Source organism: Mastigoproctus giganteus, chromosome 11 (assembly GCF_048544385.1).
Source record: "Mastigoproctus giganteus isolate SK-2022 chromosome 11, ASM4854438v1, whole genome shotgun sequence".
Classification (NCBI taxonomy): Eukaryota; Metazoa; Arthropoda; class Arachnida; order Uropygi; family Thelyphonidae; genus Mastigoproctus; species Mastigoproctus giganteus.
In genome coordinates, this window is record NC_143585.1 from 32331174 (window position 1) to 32348199 (window position 17026).

Sequence of the window (17026 nt, forward strand, 5' to 3'; positions counted from 1 at the left end):
TGGAGTCATATACTTATCTGGGACAAGTTATTAGCTGTAATAATGATAAATGGCTGGAAGTCAAGAGAAGAATAAATTTTGGATGGATAGCATTCAGGAAATATATTCTTATATTGAAGAGCAATATCCCAGTTTGTCTGAAACATTAAATAATGATCCAATTCCCCGCCATGACTTATGGAAGTGAAACTTGGGCACTCACCAAAAGAATGGAAGAGAAGCTGAGAACTACACAGCGAAGAATGGAACGAATCATATTGGGAATCAGACTGTTAGATAAGAAGAGAAACACATGGATTAGGCAGCAAACTCAAGTAAAGGACATTCTTATCAAAACTAAAGAACTAAAATGGTCTGGGCAGGACACATAGCTCGAAGACACGATGACAGATGGACTAAGAAAATAACAGAATGGTACCCAAGAGGAGCTAGAAGAAAACCTGGAGACAAAGGCGGAGATGGATAGATGAAATTCATGAGTTTTTGAGTAGTAAATGGATGGCCAGTGCTCAAAACAGAAGGAACTGGAAAGTTGCTGGAGAGGCCTTCATCCTGCAGTGGATTGAAAATGGCTGATGATGATGATGATGATCAGATCATCTCGCTGGTGCCTAGTCTCCAGACAATGTAATTTGCAAAACTTCAGCCTTTCTTCGTAAGAGCACCCCTTTGTTCCATTCACTAATCTTGTTGCCCTTCTCTGTACTCGTTCCAGCAGCTCTACATCCTTCTTGAAATGAGGCCTCCAGACCTGTATACAGTACTCTAGGTGTGGTCTGACCATTGCCTTATACAAGGGAATAATCACCTCCTTATCCCTGCTAGAAAAATTCCTATATATCATTGACAATACACCATGACCTACTCTTGCAACACGTCTGCACTGCTCAGAGAACTTCATATCTGCCTGCACAATCACCCTCAGGTCCTTTTCATTTTCTACCACTGTCAGTGTAGTACCACAGAGTTGATACGTTGCTCTGGGGTTGCTGTTTCCCATGTGTAGTACTTTAAATTTGTCAATGTTAAACTTCATTTGCCACCTCTCAGCCCATCTGCTCAACCTTTCCAGATCCTTTTGCAGCAGCAGCATAGTGTCAGTAGTGTCCTTGACAACCCTGCCAACCTTCGTATCGTCTGCAAACTTGGACATTAAGCTTGATATACCATCATCAATATCATTTATAAATACAGAAAACAATAATGGACCCAATACTGAACCCTGAGGGACTCCACTAATAACATTAGTCCATGATGAGCAGTGTCCATTGATTACCACTCTCTGTCTTCTCCTCCTCAACCACCCCTTTATCCATAGCAGCAATTTGCCTCCAATGCCACACTGCTCCAATTTGTGCAGCAGTCTTCAATGTGCAACAGTATCAAAAGCCTTTCTAAGATCCAAGTATATAATATCAAAGTTATTCCCTGCATCCAGTTATTTTGTGATTGCATCATAGTGTCCAATCAAATTGGTCAGGCAAGTCTTCCCCTTAACAAAACCATGCTGTGTCCGAGCTATAAGTAAAGTCTTGTCTAGATGATCCTGCAGTGCTTCTTTAACCAGTGCCTCCATTAATTTTCCGGGAACAGAAGTTAAACTTACAGGTCTATAATTACTTGTGTCAGCCTTTGATCCTCCTTTGTGGATTGGGGTCACATTTGTACATCTCGAGTCTATGGGTACCTCTCCTGAGTCCAAGGAAGCTCTCATAATTATGGCTAAGGGTTTGCTTACTTCCTTTGCTGTCTCCTTTAATATAATTGGATAGATCTCATCCACTCCAGGTGCCTTTCTTGTGTTTATCTTCAACAATATCTCCTCCACTTCACTCTCAGTTATTACAAGATTCTGTAGCTTACTGCCAGAGTTGAATACACCTATGGCATTCCCCCCGCTGAATAACTCCTCATGTGTGAATGTCGATGCAAAATATTCATTTAGTTTGTTAGCTACCTGAGCAGGATCATCAACAGTTGACCCATCGATATCAAGTGGACCAATCTGATTCATCCCCTTCCTTCTAGAGTTTACATAAGTAAAGAATTCTTTGCTGTTTTTCTTTGCATCCCTTGCGAAAGATATCTCGTAATCTGCCTTCGCCTGCTTAACCTAATTTGTAACTTGGTTACAGATGAGCTTGTATCTATCATAGGGTTCCATGTCACCCATTAATTTATATGTATCCCATGCATTTTTCTTATCTGCCATATGTCGAATTAGTTCATCTGACATCCATTTAGGCCTAAACCTTGAACAATATTTCTTAGTTGGTATGTAAAGCCTAGTAGCTGCCAAGATAAGTTCTTCGAATGCTTCCCATTTTGAATTTGCTGTTGGTAACATCATCAGTTGGTCCCACTGTATAGAATTTAAATACTGTCTCAGTCCATCGTAGTCGCCTTTACGGAAGCAATAACCCTTCCCTTTACCCCTAATGGTAGTTACCTCTTTGAGTAAATCCCACTTCAGCACACTGTGATCACTGCCACCTAGTGGTTCCTTTATCTGCAGATCCTTAATGCATGAAGAATCACTACTGATAATCAGATCAAGAGTATTACTCCCTCTAGGTGCCTCCAGAACATGCTGATGTAGAAAACAATCATCCAATAAATCCACAAAAGCCTTGCTAGTGTGCGAGTGACCAACCCACAAATTCCAGTCAATATCTGGGAAATTAAAATCACCCATTATAAGACTCTCTGATTTACTGGCCCACTCTATTTCCCTGTACAATATTTTATTATACTCATCAGAGTCATTAGGCCTATAGCACACTCCTACTCTCAATTTTGATTTCCCTATGCTTATGTCACACCAAACTGACTCGACACTGCCCTGTCCATTGATGTCGACTGGCTTCACTTCCTTGGACTTTATGTGTTTCTTAACTAATAGCATAACCCCTCCTCCCCTCCTGTCCTGTCTATCCTTTCTGTAGACATTGTACTCCCCAAATTCCAGTTCTGCATTCCTTATATCTGTGTGGCACCACGTCTCTGAAATCCAAACAATAACGACCTTTGATGTTTTTAGCAATACCTCAAATTCATCAAATTTATTATTATTATTATTATTATTAGCCATATAGTGCAAGGAAGCCAGAGGCTTATGCTGCACCAGCCAAAAAAAAAAAAATTCCCGAGTTACCCTAAGAGAGAGAGAGAATCAGAAGTAGAAAGGAATCACCAACAAGAAAGAGAAGAATGATGATATCCAGCTCAGGACCCTGGGTGTGCCAAGCCCATACTCACTAGATGTGAGCCCCCGGGGTTAAATTTATTTACTAAACTCCTAGCATTGGTGTACACGCAAGTATACATGCACCTGTTCTTTTTCTTAGCTACCCTAACACAACCCATGTGCTTACTTGTACCCCAATGATCCCCAATGAAATATCCTGCATCTTATTTTCCAGGCTGCTGCTCGTTCCAATAGAAGCAGTGCAAGAATCACTTTCACCTCTTCCAGTGACTACTGTTAATCTATTAGTCCTTGTATCCCTCCAATCGGCAGGTACCTTGTATTTGTCAAAATTGAACTTCAGTTGCCAATTATCAGCCCATTTGCCTAATTTGTCTAGATCTTGTTCCAGTAGCAACCGTGATTACCATGACTAACACATCAAATTACAAATATGTATGAAAACAACACTCGCTTCAATTTGCATCAACTTAGAAACAAATATTTTCATGATTAATTAATTATTTCTGCTATTTCTATTACCAGTATACATTGATATTTTATCCAGTTGCACAGGTAAACTGCAAACAAAGAAAGAAATAAATGCCCACAGTGTTCCCTTATGCAAGTCATGAAACCAAACCCAATAGAAACTGGTCAGGATATGACAATGTATACATGGTAAGCTTTGATTATGTAACTAAGCTATTCCTTGCCTGTTTTTTTTTTTTATTGTACTGTACAGCAAATTGGTTTTTCTGTAAACAATTCCTCAATATGGAGGCATGTTTGCTATAAGAAATTGACAACTGCAAAAGCATACTTTCAGTAAACAGCATTATTGTTATTTTCATAAGAAAAATGGTTTAAATAAAGTTTCCAGGAATTTTTCTTCACAAGAAAGGGTGGGTGGATGGATGGATGAATGAAAGAATTAACCTTAAAATATCAGATGACTTTTTAGTACCTGAAAGGTTGTCTGATATATTAGAATATATAGTAATGCTAAAAATATTTTAATAATATAAAGCAGGGATTCCCAAACTGTAGGTTTGAGATACTACAACCACTCAGATAGCATTAACATTAGCAGAGGCATATGAAGCAAGAAAGCAAGCTCATGCAGAATTAGCAAAAAAAAACTCCCATTTTACCCCTCCATTCGTTCCAAATGCCTGTCCAGCTCAGCCTTAAATTTATTTAGGCTATCAACTTCCTTTCATTCAAAAATAGGTTGGGAGTCTGTTCCACCAATCAACTGCCTGCTGGCTAAAGGCAAATTTCTGCACATCTATCTACAACTGTCTTTCCTCAATTTGAATCTGTATCCCCTCAGGTTCTTAAACTGAGCAAGAGGAAGAATCCCATCAGCATTCAGCTTGCTCAACCCATTCAAGGCCTTATCTCTCCTACTCTCCAAGCACTGCAATTTGCAGAACTTGAGCCTTTCTTGGTAAGAGCACCCTTTTGTTCCCCTTCTTTGTACTCGTTCTAGCAACTCTACATTCTTCCTAAAATGACGCCTCCAGACCTGTACACAGTACTAGGTTTGGCGTGACCATTGCCTTGTATAATGGGATAATCTCCTCCCTGTCCCTGTCAGCAAAATTCCTATATATCATTGACAAGACTACGTGACCTGCCCTGACAGCCCCTCTGTACTGCTCAGCAAACTTCATATTTTACAGCATAATTATCCCCAGGTCTTTTTCACTTTCCACTTCCCTGAGTGTAGTACCACACAGTTGGTATGTTTCTCTTCAGTTATTGCTACCCATATGCAGTACATTGCATTTGTCAAAGTTAAATTTCAGTTGGCACTTTTCAGCCCATTTGCCTAACTTATCTAGATGATCCAGTTGGAGTAGCATACTGTCTTTACTTTTGTTAACAACCCTTTGCCAAAATTTGTATCATCTGTAAACGTGGACATTAAACCTGATATACCTTCATCAATAGCATTGATAAATATACAAAACAACAATGGGCCCAACGCTGAACCCTGGAGAACTCCACTAATAACATTTGTCCACGAAGAGCAGTGTCCGTTGATTACCACTCTCTGTCGTGTCCCACTCAACCATCCCTTTATCCATTGTAGTAACTTACCCTTAATGCCATACCTCTCCAATTTGTACAGCAGTCGTCCATGTGCAACAGTATCAAAAGCTTTACTGAAATCAAAGTATATGATCTCAAAATTATTTTTGGCATTCAGTTCCTTTATGACCAGATCATAGTATCCAATGAAATTAGTCAGACAAGACCGTCATTTAACAAACCCACGTTGTGTCTTAACTATTAGTGCAGTCTTATCTAGATGATCCTGCAATGCTTCTTTAACTAGTGATTCCGTTATTTTCCCCGGAACACAAGTTAAAATAACAGGTCTCTAGTTACCTGTGTCATCTTTTGAACCCCCTTTGTGAATTGGTGATACATTTGCATACCTCAAGTCCATGGGGACCTCCCATGAGTCCAAAGAAGCTCTCATAATTATGGCTAAGGGTTTGCTTACTTCCTTTGCTGCCTCCTTTAATATAACTGCATAGATCCCATCCACACCAGGTGCCTTTTTTTATGTTTAACTTCAACAATTTCTCCTCCACTTTGCTCTCAGTTAATAAAGAAACCCAAGTGATTTTATATGGGTTAGAATTGGGCGAGATAAAAATATACCATTAATGTTTAATAATTAAATATTACCTATATATCAAATAAAAGAATAATAGAACCTTGCAACTTGAGAAAATAAAACCTAAAACAAAATTAAAAAAAAAAAAAAAAAAAAATTCTGACTCCCCACGTAATACATTTTCAGTCCCTATTGACTGCAAATGTGTGAAATCTATTTCCATTTCATAAAGGAGAATCAAAAGGTGACATGAGTAGTTACTGGCCAATTAGCTTAACAACTGTTCGAGGGAACTTAATGGAGTCACTTGTTAAAAAAATAAATGCAGGACCATCTCGACAGGAATGCAATTATACTGCAGTCACAGCATGGATGTTTAAGGGGCAGTCTTGTCTAATCAATCTGATAGGTAATTATGATAGAGTAACCAAGGAACTGCATGCAAAAAATCATTCTGATATCATATACTTGGATTACAAGAAGGCTTTTGATAATGTTGCACATAAAACACTGCCGTATAAAGGAGAGAAATGTAGCAATAAGGGCAAGTTACTGCTCTGGATAGAGGGATGGTTAAGTGGAAGGAGAAGAGTAGTTATCAATGGGCACTGCTCTTCATGCACTAATGTTATTGGTGGAGTCTCCAAGGGTTCAGTGCTGGGGCCATTGTTGTTTTCTATATTTGCTGATGAAGGTTATTCAGGCTTAAAGTCAAAGTTTGTAGATGATACAAAGGTTGGCAGGGTTGTTGACAACAGTCATCAAGGTGAGCTTCTGCAACAAGATCTAGGAAAATTGGGTCAATAGTCAGAAAAATGGCAGCTGAATTTTAAAATCGACAAATACAAGGTATTGCATATGGGTATAGTAATCTCAGAGTAATTTATCGACTGTGTGGTAACTGTGCAGTCAAACATGAAATTCTATGAGCAGTGCAGACATGCTGTCAGGACAGCTCACCGGGATTTGTCAATGATATACAGAAACTTTGCTAGTAGGAATAAGGAGGCGATTATTCCTTTGTGTAAGGCCATGGTTAGGCAGCATCTTGAGTACTGCAAACAGGTCTGGACGATTCACTTTAGGAAGGAGGCAGTTCTTCCTAAAGGATCTACATTGGAACGTGTGGTTTGGTCACTCACACACTAGCAAGACTTTTGTGGATTTATTGGATTGTTTTCTGCATCAGCATGTTCGAGAGGCAACTAGAGAGAGTAATACTCTCGATCTGGTTGTCAGCAGTGATAAAGCCGACCGGGCTAGCCGGGTGGGTAAAGTACCTACCTAGCAACCCAAAGGTCGCGGGTTCGATTCCCGCCTCGGGCTTGGATCAAAGTACTGCAAAAAACCTTGGGAGGTGCATTATGGCCACAGAAACCTATGTGCCAACAACTACCAAAAAAAAAAAAAAAAAAAAAAAAAAAGCAGTGATAATTCGTATATTAAGAATTTGCAGATAAAGGAACCACAAGGCAAGCGAAGGCAGATTACAATAAATCTTTGGCAAAGGATGCTAAGAAAAACAGCAAGGACTTCTTTACTTATATAAACTCTAAAAGGAAGAGGATGAATCAGATTGGTCCACTTGATATCGATGATCCTGCTCAAATAGCTGACAAACTGAATGAGTATTTTGCATCTACATTCACACATGAGGAGTTATTAAGGGATCAAAATGCCACAAGTTTATCAAAATGTAACAGGCTGTTTAAATATTTCGTAATAACTGAGAGCAAAGTGGAGGAGAAATTGTTGAGGTTAAACATAACAAAGTCACCGGGTGTTGATGGGTTAGTTAGTTGGTTTTTAGGAGCATTAGCAACTAAGGCCATATTGCTCCAGTATATGCGGTGATCATTCCCTGACCTTTCCGCATCCTCTGTATTTGGTGGTGACAGGCTCGAACCCCAGTCTAATCAAGAAGCATGTGTTATGCACTGCTGCTCCTTCTCACCTGGCTACGGAGGCGCCGGTGTTGATGGGATCTATCCAGTTATATTAAGGAGGCGGAAAAGAAACTAAGTAAACCCTTAGCCATAATTATAACAGTATCCTTGGACTCAGGGGAAGTCCTCATGGACTGGAGATGTGCCAATGTATCCCCCATTCACAAAAGAGGATCGAAAGGTGACATGAGTAATTACAGACCAGTTAGTTTAACTTCTGTTCCGAGTAAAATAATGGAGTCATTGGTTATAGATGCATTGCAGGATCATCTAAACAAGACTGCAGCAATAATCTGGTTTAATGCAATAATCTAACATGGGTTTGTTAATGGAAAGTCTTGTGGTTACAAAGGAACTAGATGCAAAAAATAATTTTCATATTATATTCTTGGATTTCATGAAAGCCTTTGACATTGTTGCGCATGGGAAATTACTGTACAAATTGGAGCAGTATGGTATTAAGGGTAAGTTGCTACAATGGATAAAAGGGTGGTTGAGTGGGAGAAGACAGAGGGTGGTAATCAATGGGTGCTGCTCTTCGTGGACTAATGTTATTAGTGGAGTCCCACAGGGTTTGGTGTTGGAAGCTGCAAACAGACCTGGAAAAGTTATGCAGATGGGCTGAGAAATGGCAACTGAAGTTAAACATTGACAAATGCAAAGTACCACTTATGGGTAGCAGTAACCCCAGATAAATGTACCAACTGTGCGGTACTAGACTTAGGGTGGTAGAAAATGAAAAACACCTGGGAGTGATTGTGCAGTCAGATTTGAAGTTTTCTGGCAGCCTGTCTGTATTAGACAGGCTGCCAGAGCAGGCCATGGGGTATTGTCAATGATACACAGGAATTTTGCTAGTAGGGAAATGAAGGTGATTATTCCTTTGTATAAGGCAATGGTCAGGCCACGCACTGAGTAGTGCATACAGGTCTGGAGGCTTTATTTTAGGAAGGATCTAGAATTGCTTCAGCATGTACAGAGAAGGGCAACAATACCGGTGAGGAGAATGAAGGGATCCTCTTACAAAGAAAGGCTTATGTTCTGCAGACTGAGGAGGCCTCATTTCAAGAAGGATCTAGAGTTGCTTAAGCATGTACAGAGAAGGGCAACAAGATTAGTGAGGGGAACGAAGGGGTCCTCTTACCAAGAAAGGCTTAAGTTCTGCATATTGCAATGGCTAGACACTAGGCACCTGCAAGATGATCTTTTTTTTTTTTTTTTTTGAGATGTATAAGGCCTTGAATGGGTTGAGCATGCTGATTTCTGATGGGATTCTTCCACTTGCTCAGATTACGCACAAATTCAAATTGAGGAAAGACATTTGTAGAATAGATGTGTGGAAATTTGCCTTTAGCCAGCGGGTGGTTAATTGCTGGAACAAACTTCCATCTGTTGTTGTTGTTGTTGCGGAAGTTGATAGCTTAAATAAATTCAAGGAGGAAGTGGACAAATTTTTAGAGGGAATGGTTGTGTGAAACTGCTGGGTTTTTTTTTTTTTTTTTGCTACATAAGCTGATATGCTTGCTTTCTTGCATCACATGCCTCTATTACTACTACTATCTGTTGGAACAGTGCACAGAAGAGCAACTAGATTGGTGAAGGGAACAATAGAGTGCTCTTGCCTAGAAAGGGCTTCAGTTCTGCAAACTGCAGGATCTCAAGAGCAGGCGCCTGCGGGGAAATGACTGAAGTGTTTAGAGCCTTGAATGGGTTGAGTAAGCTGAATGCTAATGGTATTCTTTCACTTGATGAGGCTACACACACGAGGGGGCATAAATTTAAGATGAGGAAGGAAGGTTGCAGGATAGATGTGCGGAAGTTTGCCTTCAGCCATTGGGTGGTTGATTGTTGGAACAGGCTGTGCAAGGCTGTGCAGGATTGTTGTGCAAGTGGATTGTTTGAATGGGAGAAGAATGTAGTGTGTTGTTTTTTTTTTTTTTTGGCTGATGCTACATAAGCTTGCTTGATTTTCTACTACTGCAAGTAGACCATTAGTAGATTTTTTTTTTTTTTAAGAAACCCACAGTTTGAGAACCACTGATAAAGTCAAACTCAAATTTATTGAGCAGTCACCATACTAATTATATTTTCATTTTGATATTAGAACAAAAAAAAAAAAAAAAAAAAAAAGAAAATCAAAATCTGAAATAAATCAGTGTTATTCTCAACACCTAGTGAATTCATTATGCAAATCCATCATCAATTTAAAATTCAAATAATGTGACAATAATATGTTCTACCTTCATCAGTAAGAGTTGTTTGGGTTGTTGCTGTAGTTGGCAGAACTGCAGCCATGCGAGTATGTGGTGCAGTAGGACCACTACCAATAGCCATTGGCCTGATACTTGCTGTAGGTGTAGTACGTGCTGCAGACGCTGCGGTGTGAGGATGAGACTGGTGCCTCATAGTAGGTCCAGAAGCTGGAACTGGTGATGCCAAAGGCTTAATATTTGCAGTTAATGGTTCAGATACACTGGTGCTAAAGTGACAAAAAATAAACAATATTGGTGACAAAGGCAAATGAGAAATATTTATCCTTTTAAACCCATTATACATTTTCTTTTATTAATTATTTATTCTTTTAAATTGTCTTATTATTATTATTATTTTATTTTTATTATTTTTATTTTTTTTTTGGCTTGTGCAGCATAAGCCATATGCTTCTTGCACCATGTGCCATTGTAATGCTAATGCTCTAGAACAAAAAATATGCAAAATATTATTTAATATACATTTGGAGGGTTTTTTTTATCATTTCTTTATAACATGATATCCACAATTAAAAAAGCAATAGTGAATGATTAAGTTTTGAATATTACTTCAACCTTTCTAATGATACAACTACTATTCTGCCATATCACATGATTTTTGGAAGGAAGTAATCCATATTCAAAGCTCAACTTTGTTTAAGTTTACCGTGATTATCAACAAAATCACCTTAATTTCAGCCATTTAGTGACTACTTACCAGGTACATCAATGAAGGTAACTACTGTCTTGAGAGGAAAAATAATTTGATTTCCCTTCAAGAGAAAAAACCAGAATTTCATGGAATTCACAATTCTTTTTATCTTGTATTAAATAACTAGGATATTTTACTTTCAAATGCTCTTTATATGTACAGGCCATTTTTTATTCACACTTTTTTCTGTTAGTTAAAAAAAAATGTTCTCTATCTATACCAGTGTACAGAATGCTAGTTTCTGAAATAGCATTATCCAAGTATTCCATGAAATGTTCCTCAAAAATTATTACTTATTTACATTTTGATGCACTTAAAAAGAAAATGTACTTGATATATCTGCAAGATGTTGTTATTTGGTTTTTAGGAGCATTAGCAACTAAGGCCATATTACTCCGGGGATATGCGGTGATCATTCCCTGACCTTCCTGCATCCTCCGTATTTGGTGGTCACAGGCTCGAACCCCGGTCTAATCAAGAAGCGTGTGCTAAGCACTGCTGCTCCTGCCCACCTGGCTACGGAGGCACCCTATGTCTGCAAGGACAAATTCTCATAATGTAATTAGTTTGAATTATTTTGTTTCTACCCATGAAAACAAAGGAAGAACTTTTGTACTGAAAGTGAATGAAGGAAATAGTTATATAGGTAAATTAGTGTACTGCCAATATGCAACACATGAAAAGTATTTAACTTACTTATATGCACTATACAACATTACTTTCTGTTTGCGATAATTACCTTCCAAAGAAAAATAAATTATCAAATTCCATAATGCAATCTTGAAAGACTATTCTCAAATGTAGTAGTAGTAGTGGCATGTGATGCAAGAAAGCAAATGTATGAGCTTATGCAGCATCAGCCAAAAAAAAAAAAAAAAATCACACCATTCCCTCCAAATGCCTGTCCAGTTCCTCCTTAAATTTATTCAATCTATCAACTTCCACAACGACAGATGGAAGTTTGTTCCAGCAATTAACCACCCGCTGGCTAAAGGCATATTTCCGCACATCTATTCTACATCTGTCTTTTCTTAATTTGAATTAATGCCCCATTAGGGTTGTAATCTGAACAAGTGGAAGGATCCCATCAGAATTCAGCGTGCTCAACCCATTCAAGGCCTTATATACCTCAATCAGATCACTGCGCAGGTGCCTAGTCTCCAGCCACTGCAATTTGCAGGACTTAAGCCTCTCGCTTGGTAAGAGGATCCCTTCATTCCCCTCACCAATCTTGTTGCCTTTCTCTGTACACGCTCAAGTAAATCTACATCCTTCCTAAAATGAGGCCTCCAGACCTGTACGCAGTACTGAAGGCGTGGCCTGACCATTGCCTTATAAGTAGGGATAATCACCTCCTTTTCCCTGCTAGCAAAATTCCTATATATCATTGAAAAAACCCCATGACCTGCCCTGGCAGCCTGTCTGCATTGCTCAGAGAACTTCATATCTGACTGCACAATTACACCCAGGTCTTTTTCATTTTCTACCACCTTAAGTGTAGTACCACACAGTTGGTACGTTTCTCTGGGGTTACTTCTACCATATGCAGTACTTTGCATTTGTCAAGGTTAAACTTCAGTTGCCACTTCTTAGCCCATCTGCCCAAATTATCTAGATCCTGTTGCAGTAGCACACTGCCATTACTGTCATTAACAACCCTGCCAACCTTTGTGTCATCTGCAAACTTCGACATTAAGCCTGATATACCTTCATCAATATCATTGATAAATATACAAAACAACAGTGGACCTAACACCGAACCCTTGGGAATCCACTAATAACATTACCCATTGATTACCACCCTCTGTCTTCTCGCACTTAACCATCCTTTTATCCATTGTAGCAACTTACCCTTAATACCATTCTGCTCCAATTTGTACAATAGTCTTCCATGCGCAACAGTGTCAAACGTTTTCCTGAAATCCAAATATATGATATCAAAATTATTTTTTGCATCCAGTTCCTTTGTAACCAAATCATAATATCCTATCAAATTTGTCAGACAAGACTCTCCCTTAACAAACCCATGCTGTGTCTGAATTATTGCTGGAGTCTTGTCTAGATGATCCTGCAATGCATCTTTAACCAGCGACTCCATTATTTTACCCGGAACAGAAGTTACAAAAAAACTGGTTTGTAATTACTCATGTCACCCTTCGATCCCCCTTTGTGAATTGGGGATACATTTGCACATCTCCAGTCCGTGGGAACCTTCCCTGAGTCCAAGGATGCTCTCATAATTATGGCTAAGGGTTTGCTTAGTTGCTTTGTCGCCTCCTTTAATATAACTGGATAGATCCCATCCACCCCAGGTGCTTTTCTTACGTTTAACTTCAACAATTTCTCTTCCACTTTGCTCTCAGTTATTACAAGATCATTAAGCACCCTGCTACAATTTGATAACCTTCTGCCATTTTCAAACCTTAATAATTCCTCACGTGTGAACGGAGATGCAAAATATTCATTCAGTTTGTTTGCTATCTGAGCAGGATCATCAACAGTCGAACCATCGATGTCAAGTGGACCAATCAGATTCATCCCCTTCCTTTTAGAGTTTATATAAGTAAAGAAATCCTTGCTGTTTTTCTTAGCATCTTTTGCCAAGGATTTCTCGTAATCTGCCTTCGCCTGCCAAACCTCCTTTGTGACCTGATTACAGATTAACTTATATCTGCCATAGGCTTTTTTTTTTTTTTTTTTTTTTTTTTTTTTGGTAGTTGTTGGCGTATAGGCTTCTGTGGCCATAATGCACCTCCAAAGGTTTTGCTGTACTTTGATCCAAGCCCGAGGCGGGTATCGAACCCGCGACCTTTGGGTTGCCCCATAGGCTTCTGAGTCGCTTGATCATTTATATGCATCCCATGCATTTTTCTTCTCTGTTACGAGTCTCATTAGTTCATTTGACAACCATTAGGGCCTAAACCTTGAACAATATTACTTAATAGGTATGAAACTTTTAGTAGCTTCCATGATTAATTCCTTGAATGCTTCCCACTTAGAATTTACTGTTGGTTACATCGTCAGTTGATCCCACTGTACAGAATTTAAAAACTGTCGGAGAACACTGTACTCGCCTTTACGGAAGAAAAAAACCCTTTCCTTTACCCCTGATGGTAATTAAATCTTTAAGTAAATCCCACGTCAGTACACTGTGATCACTGCCCCCTAGTGGTTCTTTTATCTGCAAATTCCTAATACATGAATGATCACTGCTGATAACCAGATCAAAAGTATTACTTTCTCTGGTTGCCTCTCGAACATGTTGCTGCAGAAAACCATCATCCAATAAATCCACAAAAGTCTGACTAGTGTGTGAGTGCCCAACCCACAAGTTCCAGTCAATATCTGGGAAGTTAAAATCCCCCATTATAAGACATTCCGATTTACTAGCCCACTCTATTTCTCTGTACAATTGTTCATTGTACTCATTCGAGTCATTAGGCCTATAACACACTCCTACTCTTATTTTTGCTTTCGCAGCGCTTATGTCACACCAAACTGATTCAACAGTGCACTGTTCATCTATATCAACTGGATGCACTTCTTTTGATTTTATGTTTTTCTTTATTAACAGCATAACACCTCCTTCCTTCCTATCCTGTCTATCCTTTCTGTACACATTGTACTCCCCAAATTCCAGTTCGGCATTCCTTATATCTGTGTGACACCACGTCTCTGATATACCAACAATATCCGCCTTTGATGTCTTGACCAACACTTCAAATCCATCAAATTTATTTACTATACTTCTAGCATTGTTATACATGCAAGTATACATGCACCTATTCCTATTCCCAGCTACTCTAACACATCCCATATACCCACCTGTTTCACGATGACTGACATCCGCCCCTGAAACCCCCAAGACTCCTCGCTCCAGGTCGCTACTTATTCTAATAGAAGTTGTGCAAGAATCACCTTCACCTCTGCCTACGGCTACTGTTACACTATTAGTCCTTGTATCCCCCCCAGCTATCAGTTTTCCGACATTAGAGCTACCTAGTTACCTCAATTAAAAATTTGAGTTCCCTATCACTATATACAAAAACAATGCCTGCAATATTCGAACGAAATAACGGTTTTATAAAGTATTACGTATATCTACAAAAACTGTTTATATAAATTAAAATAAAAATAACCAGCGTAATTAGAACTATAAGACTACGTATTAAGTACAATATAAAATAACAATTATGTAAATAAAAAGCAAACACATCGTTTTTTTCGGAGCCTGTAACTCGCAGCTGTATTGTAACATGACAGGATAAGAAAAGAATACTGAAAGCAGTTACCTCATTATGCAAAAGCCAGACTTATTTTATAATGTAAATGCAGAATAAAGTGCAAGCTTATGGATTTTGCTTGTCTTTTTAATCCTGAACTTGATTCCTCATAAAGTTGTAAATTTTCCTCGTTTTAATACACTGACGGATTTCTTCCTAGACACTCACTTTACTATAAGATTTGCATTAATTACAGCAGAATGACTTTCCTGTAAGCTACTTATATTCTTCAACACACCAAAACATATTTCATTTTCAATACACTCAATGTGCATTTTCCCCTTGAATGAGTAAAATACTAAAGCTGTCTATTCTTATTTCACTTGTCCTCTATTTTTAAAACATCATATAAATAACCTTACTCAAGAACACAGCCTTTTGCAGTCATGAGAGAGAGAGAGAGAGAGAGAGAGAGAGAGAGAGAGAGAGAGAGAGAGAGAGAGATGGAAGGAGAGTGGCTTTCATATATTACTGAGAACATGGATGAAGAAATGAATTCCTTAAAAAAAAAAAAAAAAAATTGTCACCAAGCTATTTCTACAAAGAAACAAATAATTTGCCCAATGCAGGAATTGAATTAACAATTTGATTTTAAGATAAGTGGAACAAGCCGTCAGTGATGTTCACTAAATTTCAGAAAGGATCATCAAGTTATGAAATGGAGAAAATAGAGGACAACTTACATTAACAGTGCACTTTGAAAGGCTGTTTGTTTAGTGAGGAAAAGATCAAAGTGTTAGCTGTGTGTGAATTGTTTGGCATTTCTCAAAAGAAGAAAGGATTGTCTGGCATTTCTCAAAAGAAGAAAACTAAAACATTCTAATCTGTCGATTTGGAAAATTAATAGAAAAGAAATGCAACTTTAATGGCTGCCCACAATTCAAGCAAGATTTAACCTTAACCATAAATGGCATCCAAGGAGGCTCAAAAGTCAGATTCATTGCAAAAAAATGGATCTGATATCTATTCTCTCATCGGCAAGATCTTGCACTTGATTCAAACTGGCTGATTTTTATTTAGTTTGTGATCATATCTAATATTCCACTGTAGGCCAAATAATATTTCCACTTTGGGTGGAATGAAGACTATATTTTGGGAACATGGATACCAAGAAGTAATTTTCTTCAAATTTGTAACAGAAGTGCCACTGTTTCTGAATAAGTTGTACATTGGTGATGTTCTGAAAATTTCTCACATATTACTAAAGAATAGTGTATGATGGTAGATAATGTCTAATTTACAGAAAACACTGGTTGAATTAGAAACAAATGTAGTACAATCTAGTCAGGATCTATACAGGTATAACAATGCATGCTTATCTACACCATTCATGGATGAAATAGCTCTAAGTATGCTTGAAAATGTAACTTTATCTATATCAGACAAAGAAAGGAAAACTTTCTTCCTTTTGGAAGTGGAATTTTCTTCACATATATGGCTGGATCCACTTGCACAGCTCACAATTTTCTGAAATGGCTGAAAGTTAACTTTTAATTAACTGCCCAACATCCAGGTCTCAATCTTATGCAAATACCTATCAAAATGCATGCAAATTTTGGATGGAGAGATTATCTATATACATATACACACAGTGATAGTTCAGGGAATGACTTCAGCTAGAATCATTCCAGAAAGTCATTCCAATGACTTTCTGGAATGGTTCCCCCGCTCCTTCCTCATACACACATGGTTGTTGAGATGGCACCATATATATATCACACTTGAAAGGGAAAGAAATTCTGTATAAATTTGGAAATGTTACTTCAAATCATAAAGATCTCAAAAGAATGCAACCCTTCATGTGGATTTGAAAGCTTTCTAAACATCAAAGGTTACCATAATTCCACCTTTAGTATCATCTGCTCTATTATCTTATGTAGACAGTTCGAAGGTATAAGATGATGTTTTGGATTGGACACATCTTTCCCTATTGGGGACAAGTAGGAAAACTGCATGCCACTAAGCATATGGATAGGTGTTGCTAAAAAAAATAAACTGACCAAGAGATTAGCAG

At 38.3% G+C, this 17026-nt stretch overlaps 1 protein-coding gene across 2 annotated transcripts in view; it reads right to left on the reverse strand.

Moving 5' to 3' along the window:
- Mgtor (nuclear basket protein megator) overlaps window positions 1-17026 on the reverse strand; it is a 676213-nt gene that overhangs the window by 193520 nt on the left and 465667 nt on the right. For both annotated transcript variants that reach the window (XM_090385135.1, XM_090385134.1), the window contains exon 39: window positions 10009-10247. In XM_090385135.1, the coding sequence (XP_090241261.1) occupies window positions 10009-10247 (239 nt within the window). The remainder of the gene's footprint in view (window positions 1-10008; window positions 10248-17026) is intronic.